This window comes from Procambarus clarkii, chromosome 79 (assembly GCF_040958095.1).
Source record: "Procambarus clarkii isolate CNS0578487 chromosome 79, FALCON_Pclarkii_2.0, whole genome shotgun sequence".
Lineage (NCBI taxonomy): Eukaryota > Metazoa > Arthropoda > Malacostraca > Decapoda > Cambaridae > Procambarus > Procambarus clarkii.
Window position 1 is genome coordinate 8788039 of NC_091228.1, and position 11276 is coordinate 8799314.

General features: G+C 42.3%; 1 protein-coding gene across 1 annotated transcript; it reads left to right on the plus strand.

Annotated features, from left to right (window-relative positions):
* Positions 1-10221: 10221 nt before the first annotated feature.
* On the plus strand, positions 10222-10671 carry LOC138357651 (uncharacterized). Its single transcript, XM_069314654.1, has one exon. The coding sequence runs from the start codon at positions 10222-10224 to the stop codon at positions 10669-10671; it is 450 nt and encodes a 149-aa protein (XP_069170755.1).
* Positions 10672-11276: the final 605 nt, after the last annotated feature.

Genomic DNA, 11276 nt, shown 5'->3' on the forward strand with positions numbered 1-11276 from the left:
TTCATGCATTTTGTACATTCCATTAGTTTGTGTTCATTTAGTTACTACAGTTTTGACTACATGCATGACCCCTGCATGCATGGCTTTTTCATTTCATGGTACCTGAAAGTGATCTCTATGAAATTTATCTTATTCACCTTCACTTGACCCAATAAAAAGATCTAGTTCACACTCACTTGACCCTTTTGAAATTGATCTAACTCACATTCACTTGACCTCTTGAAATAGATCTAACTCACATTCACTTATCAATATTTACAGGCACCGTGCAGTTGTAATTTTCTGATCTGTGTTCATAAACAACCACGACAAATATTTATTAGCATGCTAATAACACGTCAAATGTTCATACATTTGACGTGTTATTAGCCAAAATACGTCAAAAAGTAAATACAACAGGTTGAATAACTTGTGTTGTTGAAGGACTCGGAACACTAATCTCATACACAACACATCTTCTCATATGCAACTCCTTTTCTCACATGAAACTCATCTTTTACACAATTTTTTACATACTCATCTTCTCGTACACAACTTATCTTCTCATACTCAACTCATCTTTTCATCCCTCATGTACACATTATTCACTTTGTTCTTGGGGATGCTGTGAACTACTCGCAGGCTGTCTTACTGTTGATAGTGAACTTGCTGATGTTGTGGAAGTACAGGAGAGGAAGGGGAGGAGAGAGCGAGAGAGCGAAAGAGAGAGAGCGAGAGAGAGCGAGAGAAAGCGAGAGAGAGCGAGAGAGAGCGAGAGAGAGAGAGAGAGCGAAAGAGAGAGAGCGAGAGAGAGAGAGAGCGAAAGAGAGAGAGAGAGAGCGAAAGAGAGAGAGAGCGAGAGAGAGCGAGAGAGAGCGAGAGAGAGCGAGAGAGAGAGAGAGAGAGCGAAAGAGAGAGAGCGAGAGAGAGAGAGAGCGAAAGAGAGAGAGCGAGAGAGAGAGAGAGCGAAAGAGAGAGAGCGAAAGAGAGAGAGCGAGAGAGAGAGAGCGAAAGAGAGAGAGCGAGAGAGAGAGAGAGAGAGCGAGAGAGAGCGAAAGAGAGAGAGAGCGAGAGAGAGAGAGAGAATGTGTATAATCCACATACTGGAATCTTCAGTAACTTGGCAATATACGCATGGAAAGTCATTTGGTCTTAATATATTTTACTTTTCGAAGAGATGCCAGAATTCTCTCATATCAAAGGATATTAATTTTGCGCGTATCTGAAATATTTCCGTAATGTTTACAGTCTGAGAGACTTTCCCCGTGTGCTCGTAACATTACATTAAGATGAATATCAGAATAATATCATGGAACTTCAAGTGATTTAAAGGAGAGCAGAAGCATTTTTGTGGATTGTGTGGATTTTGTGGATTGTAGTGTCCATGTTGGTGGGCTGGATCCTCACTAATATTTCCTGAAGTGAAAAAACTACATTCTCCACTCTGTTACCCGTCCTGAGGTCAGGCTTATTAAAGCTCCACCCGTCTCCCTCAGATGCATTCCTTAGTCTTAACATACTGATAATTAACAATAGGTTTGTTCTCATTTATATATTAATATTACTTGATGTTAAAGTTCTGTGTATAGTAGAGTGTAGGTTAGGTGATTAGGTTCTGTTGGTGAATATTCGTATTGTACGTGGGTGAAGCATTTACAGAGTTGCAATTCGAACAGAGGTTATCAGCTAAATATTGTTCTAGAAATGTTCGAACGTCAGTTTTGAATCGTGTGTAAACCGTTCTATAATCAGGAGGATTGGCGGCTAGATTAACGAGCATTTGGACTTTGTTGATGAGGACGGGCTGCCCTTCCGGTGCTGATTTCGATCAATTATACTTCGGAACACTTTCAGTCTTCCAAAATACTTACATTCTTACAGAACTCTGTCTAGGAATTTCCTAGAAAGCATAGGACAATCATTCAATATTATTCATCACTACAGGGAGAAATTTCATCTGAAAAGGCATAAGCAGGGTATCTCCCTTTCTTGGGACATCATGGTATCCACACCTTGGGACATCAGAGGGTGTCACCCCCTTTGAGAAATCAGAAGGGACACCATGGTGAATAAGCAGGATGTCCAACCCTGTGGTATATTAGCAAGTGGTGTCCACTCATTGGGACATCTCGTTTCGCTAGCTCATTATCACCACCCTTCCCTCTCCCTTCCCTCTTTCTCCATTCTTTTATTGCTTTCCCCCTACCCCTTCCCCGGGTCATCTCCACGTCTCAGGGTTATCACCAACCCCCTCCTCTTCCCCAGCCCCCAATCACTCCTTAACGACATTTCCCTTCGCCCTCCCACCTCATACCTCCCTATCCCCATCCACCCCCGATCCCAACACTTCTCACCTTTCCTTCTCCCCTCTCCAGTATCCATCCCTCCCTACCCTCCCAATCCCCCACCCACGTATCAGCCATCCCCATCACCCGCCTACCACTCTCCTCCCCTCTAAGGGGTCATTGCCCTTCCCACCCCTTTAGCCTACACTGTTGCTACATGCCAAATTCGCCAACAGTCAACAGGAAGTTATATAAACAAACTATGGACCATCTCTCCCTCTGCAACTCACAGCTTCTGCAACTCACGTCTTAGTCAAGATGGAAACTCACATTTTCCATAAAGTTTCCAGACCCATTAGCTTAAAACAGATCAAACTTGTGGCCCAAAAAAGTGCTTTTATTTTTCCAGGCAAGAGGAAAAATGCTGGTTTGTAAAGTCAATTTAGTGGATTTGGGGAGACTTTGAGGACTTGAGAGAAGTGAGATCGAGGTGCTGGGTATCCCTCATACATAGAATGAGGAGGTGTAGGGGTCCCTCATACACTGAGTGAGGAGAAATACTGTGTATCCTTCATACACTGAGTGAGGAGAAATACTGTGTATCCTTCATACACTGAGTGAGGAGAAATACTGTGTATCCTTCATACACTGAGTGAGGAGAAATACTGTGTATCCTTCATACACTGAGTGAGGAGAAATACTGTGTATCCTTCATACACTGAGTGAGGAGAAATACTGTGTATCCTTCATACACTGAGGAAGAATACTGGGTATCCCCCACACACTGAATCGCAAGCTGAGCTCAAGGTTAGAGAACTGGAGAAAAAGAGGCTTTTTATATCAGGACAGAAAGCCCTGTACAGAGCGAGGTTCAGTGTCACAAAACTTGATACGAACTATTTTATTTGCAAGTTTTAGCTTTCAGTTTTGAAGGAAATATTGCGCTCTATTAGATTACCTGCCAGCAAACACACCAGTCATCCCTCTCGCCCTGCCACAACCAACAGAAAATGGTATACTAATGTAACCAGCGTGGGACTTGCCACCTTTGTAATGATCAGGTGATAGTAACCAATGAGTCTCTAGATTTACCGAAATTCTAAGAAGCCAGCTTGAAAGGAGAGAGGAGATAGAAAAGGTGAGAAGTGCGTGGAGAGAATTGGGAGAGGAGAGAAGAGAGAGGGAGGGAGGGAGGGAGAGAGGGAGGGAGGGAGAGTGAGTGAGTGCTGGCACTACTAAATAAAAAAAAAAACGCTGCTATTGCCCTAATATTGCTGGACGAGAACGGGAGATAGACAAAGGGGAATTAGATGTTCATGTATTTACAGGACAGGAATAAACGTGACTAATGGATAAATGATCCTGATCCTCTAGCTTGAATAAAGAGAAAAGCCAATAGAGTTCACTACTCACGGGGGCTAAATGGAGCAGTGTGCTCGGAATCACTCACGTACAGACATCAACTTTTTCTGGGAGGAATACTTGACAATTAAGGGCACTAGGTTAATAGGCCAAATAGGTCCTGATCGCGCGCGCGCGCGCGCACAGTTCTCAGTTCAACCAGCATATATACATTTTCTTCTGTCCATGGTGGACAGAAGAAAATGTACATATGCTGCTTAGCATTATAAATGTGTGGCCACATTTTGTGGTATTAAATAATAATAAAAAAATTTGTTATTCTCTGTCTTCAGTCTCAACTTGATCTTGTATACAACTATTGAGATCCTACTGCATCATTTAATGTAGAATAGTTATTCGCAGCAGATTATTATGCTTTCCCACATATTATTAGACCTTGGAATTTTTAAGTTTGGACTTCGGCTTATTTTTTGTGCTCTCTTCAAAATTTATATTACACCAAGTGAGCATTGTTGGCTGCAGCCGTCAGTTTTTGTACGCTCGACAAGACAGTTGCTACAAGTACTATCCTTTGTGGAGGACAAGTTGTTAAATAACTGTTTTTGTCGTATGTAAGTGTCTTTGTGCGAACAACCAAGTTGCGGTACGTTTGATGGGTTGTGCGATCAGTGTCTTTGTCGCAGAGTCTTCGTGTGAATGTTTAGTTATGACATCATATCCTCTTGCATCGAAAACAGTGCAGTAGTGATCTTTGATTCCATCGTCAATCGCGATCGATGACATCAATCATAAATAAATGATTGAGGGATCGCTGGGTGGAACGAAATGTATACCCAGAGCATTAGCGTCCAGTAAGTGGGAGGAGTGATGAACTGAGACTTATTGATCCTACACTATACAGGAGAGTAATGTAACTCATGACATTAAACAATGAACACGAAAAGTGTGAACAATATTTTCTAAAGCTTAATGCATAATATGATAATATAATACGTCAAATTTATTTAGCTTGAACTACACTGCTCTACATCTGGTTATTGCAGCAACAAATTGTTACAATTGCTCCAATTGCTACATTTGTACCTTGAGTTATCTTGAGATGATTTCGGGGCTTTTTAGTGTCCCCGCGGCCCGGTCATCGACCAGGCCTCCACCCCCAGGAAGCAGCCCGTGACAGCTGACTAACACCCAGGTACCTATTTTATTGCTAGGTAACAGGGGCATAGGGTGAAAGAAACTCTGCCCATTGTTTCTCGCCGGCGCCTGGGATCGAACCCAGGACCACAGGATCACAAGTCCAGCGTGCTGTCCGCTCGGCCGACCGGCTCCATTACCAATTATTACGAATGAACCGTCTGGTTCACAGGCTGGTTAGAACGACCAGTTCATGAAAATGTGACGGAGAAACCTGGACTTCAAACTTGCGAATGGATTCTGAGATATCTTGAGCAACAAGAATGACTTCTCCGGACTTCTCGAGAGCAAAGTTGTGGATTATATTGAAATTTCCAGCGAAATGGTCCAAGGCAACCCATGGGCTGCGTGTAAATATACAGTCCATCGACATGTTTAGTTAGTACTTATATTAACAATGAAGACCATATTACATATATTAAGTAATGGATAATTAGAACGTTAAAATCGTTACTAATGAATTTGGATAAACCGGAGAAGGTTTTGTATATACGTTGCAAAGACAGCCTAAATTTACCTAACCTTCCTAGGCCTAATCTGATGCGAAATATAGAATATATGTGCTATATTAGGCCTAGGAATAATAATATTTGTTTTTTAGCTTTTTTTCGGATTATATAAAGTGAATAGTATCAATTTCTACTATCTAATGGCGTCTTACATCAATGTTTGTACTATAGTGCACATACTTACAAAAAGTGCTATCTAAACAGAAAAATGGATTGAAAAAAATTATATATATAAAATGCAATTGACGATCACGAAACACTGATCATTGGTATGCAGAAAATCCACAGTATGAAAAATCCACAAAACCCATGGTAGAAAATCCATAATATGACTTTGAAAGATCAAGCCCTCCTCCAGAAATATTAGTTTTTTATTGAAACTATTTGATCGAACGTACCAATATGTAATGATGGACCACGAAAAAAAGTTGACTTTTCATTATTGAATTCGATCAAATAGGAAGCATTTTGAACATCAATATAAATATTGAACCTAACCTAACCTGTCCTTATAATCGTAGGCCTAATACCCCTTAAGTCTATTATAGTACATATATGTGCTGTACAAGGCCCTGAAATATTTGTTTGGTTTCAGAGTTATTTTTTCCGAGCTCTATAATTAAAAGAACGAAAGTGAACAATTTGGTAGTTCATCACTACATATTGGCACCTCCGACCAAATGGTTAAATGAGTACCGTCATTTCAGAAAGATGTGCTGGAAAGACGGGAGGCTTCCACCTCCCTTGAACTCGGTTATGAGTTATTAAGTCTGAAGGAGTTAGGGCAAAGAGCGGCTTCGCTTCGAACTTGTAAGTTTTCAGAGGATTAAAACTGAATGTCATTTATTTTACTGAACTATTTTTATTTATTTTCATTTTAGTTTCTAGCTAGCGAACGCCATTAAGCCAGGAGCTCAGGTAATGAACGCCACTAAGCCAGGAGCTCAGGTAATGAACGCCACTAAGCCAGGAGCTCAGGTAATGAACGCCACTAAGCCAGGAGCTCAGGTAATGAACGCCACTAAGCCCGGGGTCATACCTGAAGGCTTCAACACAATACTGAAGGCAACAGGACATTCAGTGTGATGTGCTTCTTTCATTCCTCTCAACTCAGATCACAGATTTTTGTCGATCTTCCAATAACGCTTCAGTGTGTTTTTATATGAAAAGATATGATAGAAAATGATTCCTTTGAAAGGAAAGAGTATTATCTATTAAAATCCTGACTTTAGTTTGAGTAACTTTAGTCTTTCCAAAATAAACTTAATATTTAAATACCCATATGCAGAGTGAATACATAGCAATGCACACACAAACACACACACATGCATCCTCCTCTTCCCCCTCTCTCCAAATGTCCCCTATCCCACCCTCCCCCATCCTCTCCATCTTTATCCTCCAACTCTCATCCAACACTCTCTCTCTGCTATCCTCACATCTCTCCAGCCCTCTCTCAATTCTCCCCTTCTCCTTCCCTCTCCTTCCCTCTGCTCCCCTCGGCACCTGTCTCCATGACCTATCTCCTTCCTTCACTTCAGACATCCCCCTGTTCCCTCTTCTCGTCTTAATGTATCTTAGTGTCAGAAAAAGTAACGAAATAAAGGGATTCGACCAGCCACCTTTCACCGATTACAATGGGGGGAGTCACACTATTTGGCCCCACCCCTTAATAGGACACACAGGACCGACCCCGACCAGTCTTTGTCCATCCCGCTCCCAAGAACATTAACCCTGTCAAGTTGGGTGAGACTAGAGCCTTAACTACGAAGGGAAAAAGAAGCTAGAGTTGACTTGAGCATTTTCGCGTTAATCAACACATTATCTAACGTAAAATCACTGAAATTATAAATTATACTGGTATATAGATACACTAAGTGTAGATACACTAAGGAAACAAACATAGGAATGTGCCTAAATGCCAACAGCGACTGCCCAGACATGTACAAGAGGAGTGTTGTTAACGCATATGTCGACCGTGCTCTCAGCCACAGCTCAGAATGGAAGCAAGTCGACGAAGAACTCTGTAGGGTAAGGCAGGTCCTAGTCAATAACGGCTTCTCCAATGGTTTCGTCGAAGACATCATAAGAAGGAAAGTGAAAAGCCATGCAACCTCTGAAGAGACAACTAACACAACACCTATACCCCCTATTAGACTATTTTACAGGAACTTCTTTTCCACAGCTCATAAAACGGAGGAAAGGGTCCTGAAAGATATTGTTAATAGAAACGTTATCCCTACAGACAAAAATCAGAGGATACAACTGACGATTTACTATAAAACCAGAAAAACGGCCAGCCTACTCATGAGAAACTCTCCAGACACAAAACAGAACGCTTTAAAAGAGACTAACGTCGTCTATGCCTTCAAATGCCCACTTGGGGACTGTAAGCTCCAAAAAACCCAGTATATAGGCAAGACAACAACATCTCTTTCTAGGCGTTTAACGATGCATAAGCAACAGGGCTCCATTAAGGAACATATAATCTCTTCCCACAACCAAACCATCGCCAGAGAAATCCTAGTAAACAACACAGAAATCATCGATAGATACAGCGATAGCAGGCGGCTTGACGTTTGCGAGGCACTACACATCAAGAAGTCAACACCAGCAATCAACAGCCAATTATTGCACAACTATATTCTACCCACCTCAAGACTCCGCTCAAATATAGAAGCATCAAGAAATATGGACCAATAGGCTTTCTGCAAACACTTCTATTCAATATCCATTGCTTCGTGTTCTGTCTTGTGTTGATGAAATTAATACCCTATTAATACTCTTGTTCTGTCTTGTGTTGATGAAATTAATACCCTATTAATACCACATTTTGTTCTGTCTTGTGTTAATGCCACATCACCCCTTCCACCTCACTCAAATGTAGATATAAAATCGGAGATACGTAAGTTCTATTCAGTTGTGTATTTGTGAACTAAAGTCTTTGAAAATGTAATAAGTTTTACGAAACGCGCCCGTGTCGCGTCAGACTAGAAATAAAAATGAATTTTGGAGAATTGATTTTTGATTTACCTCCAACAGTGAAGCGTAATGTACGAAAGATTGAGAAAATTCGTGTTAGAATTATTAATCTTACTTTTTCGGTCATATATATATATATATATATATATATATATATATATATATATATATATATATATATATATATATATATATATTTATAAACTCGAAACAAATTCGACTCCTTTTTCGCTTTGCGAGAATCATTGAGAGCAAGTGACCTGGTTAATCTGAGCAAATGAGACCATTCTACCGCCTGAATCATTACCCTCTCACGTGTTCCAAGAGCCTCCCTTCCTGGCTGCTTCCTCAATTAGAGGATCCGATTTCATATTTTTATTTTTTCCGTTTATGATACTTTTTTATTATCTGGTGATCCATGAAAGTAATATGAAATTTAAGCCTTATTTTCTTAACCCATGATATTCTATTAAATGTTTTTATTTATTTATTATACTTTTGTGTTATTTAAAAAAAAATGGTCTTCTGTCTTTGCTATATCATTGGCAAACGTATGCATTTGCCATTTATATCAAACCTGTTTATTCATTTATCTTCATGCACCCTCAGTCACGCCCGTCATTCATAGTTTGTTTCCCTGTTTCCTCTCCTCCTCCTCCACTGAAACACTCACATGTCTGCACTCTCTGCTCTTATTACCGTTGACTTATACGGTGCAACATTGTAATGTTGATGGGAATATTATAAAGGGTTTTAATTGTTAATGCAATGATATACGTGCATCTTGGAAGCGTTGTTGTCATTGACAAGCGACGTTGGAGGAGACACTGAGGGAGCCGAGGAAATTATAATTATTTTCTGTCTTTCAGTCACATTTGTTTCTTCTAATTCTGAAGAGCTCTTCAGACCTAGATTTTCAAACTGCCTTTAGAAGCATTCGTGTACAGCACTGATGACGGCTTTCTTTCTGTTTCTTATTTTCCTCTTTCCCGTTTTTTCTATTTATCCTACTTTGTGTTCTCCTCACGCTCCATCTCCTCCACCACCATCCTCCTCCACATCTTTCTTTTCCTCCTCTGTTTCTTTCTCCTTCCCTTTTCCCTACTCATCTTTCTTCTCTGCCTCCTCCTCTTCCTCCTCAAAAATATTATCCATCTAGTTCTCTTCCCCTACGAAGCCTCGCTGGTCAGAAGCACAAGAGTCTGTATCAATCTTCAAGAGGAAACTAAATTGTTTCCTCCAAGGAGTGCCGAACCAACCGGGCTGTAGTGTGTATGTGGGCCTGCGGGCCGCTCCAAGCAACAGCCTGGTGGACCAAACTCTCACAAGTCAAGCCTGGCCTCGGGCCGGGCTTGGACAGTAGAAGAACTCCCAGAACCCCATCAACCAGGTATATGTGGGCCTGCGGGCCGCTCCAAGCAACAGCCTGGTGGACAAAACTCCCACAAGTCAGTAGGGGAGTAGAAGAACTCCCAGATCCCCATCAACCAGGTATCAACCAAGCACATCTTCCTCAGCTTCCCCCGTCCGTGTATTTCAGCCCGGACCTTCTGCTGCCGTCATCAGCCATAATCATAACTTTCTTCATAAAACCGTTCCACTGCTTGTCTGTAAACACTCGCCGCCTCTACTTTAAAGGATATTATTAAAGTTTAGCATTACAGAGTGCAATTTTTTTTACTGCCAGAATTGGTACATTTTTTCCGGATTTTTGTGTGTTTCGTATAGTTGAGTATTGCTACGTTATTGTTGTGTGGTCCAGTCATTATGGGGAGTGGTGCAAGCGCTGTGTGGTGTATTGCAAGCGCTGTGTGGTGTGTTGCAAGCGCTGTGTGGTGTATTGCAAGCAATGTGTGGTGTATTGCAAGCAACGTGTGGTGTATTGCAAGCAACGTGTGGTGTAGTTCAGCACTATGAGGTATCGTATAATCATGGACCACAATACACCAGTAAACAAGTCTCAGAGCCATACGACACCTGTACACATGTCTCCAGACCACTCTACACCTGTACACACGTCTCCAGACCACTCTACACCTGTACACACGTCTCCAGACCACTCTACACCTGTACACACGTCTCCAGACCACTCTGCACCTGTACACACGTCTCCAGACCACTCTACACCTGTACACACGTCTCCAGACCACTCTACACCTGCACACATGTCTCCAAACCACTCTACACCTGTACACATGCCTCCAGACCACTGTACACATGTCTCCAGACCACTCTACACCTGTACACATGTCTCCAGACCACTCTACACCTGTACACATGTCTCCAGACCACTCTACACCTGTACACGTGCCTCCAGACCACTCTACACCTGCACACATGTCTCGAGACCACTCTACACCTGAACACATCTCCTGGCTACACCTGCCCTACCAATAACCATCAGCGGTGGTAGGTATAATTGGTTATAAAGGGGAAGGTCCTCGCTAGTTGCACACGCCACTCACCTTACGGAATGTCTTTATTAAAGGTCAACAACAGGTGAGGGGAGAACTGTGTTGACGAGGGGAAGGGTAGAGGTGGTGAGGGGAGAGTGTGGGTGATGGGCAGGGTGGTGGTGATGGGCAGGGTGGTGGTGATGGGCAGGGTGGTGGTGATGGGCAGGGTGGTGGTGATGGGCAGGGTGGTGGTGATGGGCAGGGTGGTGGAGATGGGCAGGGTGGTGGTGATGGGCAGGGTGGTGGTGATGGGCAGGGTGGTGGTGATGGGCAGGGTGGTGGTGATGGGCAGGGTGGTGGTGATGGGCAGAGTGGTGGTGATGGGCAGGGTGGTGGTGATGGTGGCATATGGGTTCATCAGGTAGGTATAAGGGAAAATGATAGTAATGTAGAGAAATAAATGAGAGAAACGTTACGGCCAAAATCAGATAAAAGTTGACTGATTTCAGGCTTGAATACCGTGGACAAATTACAAACCCATATTTTGTATTGTGCGCTTGAGTAAGCATGTG

Bases quoted from the DNA above. Each gene is read 5' to 3' on its own strand.
- LOC138357651 (XM_069314654.1), top strand. From the start codon at position 10,222: ATGAGGTATCGTATAATCATGGACCACAATACACCAGTAAACAAGTCT.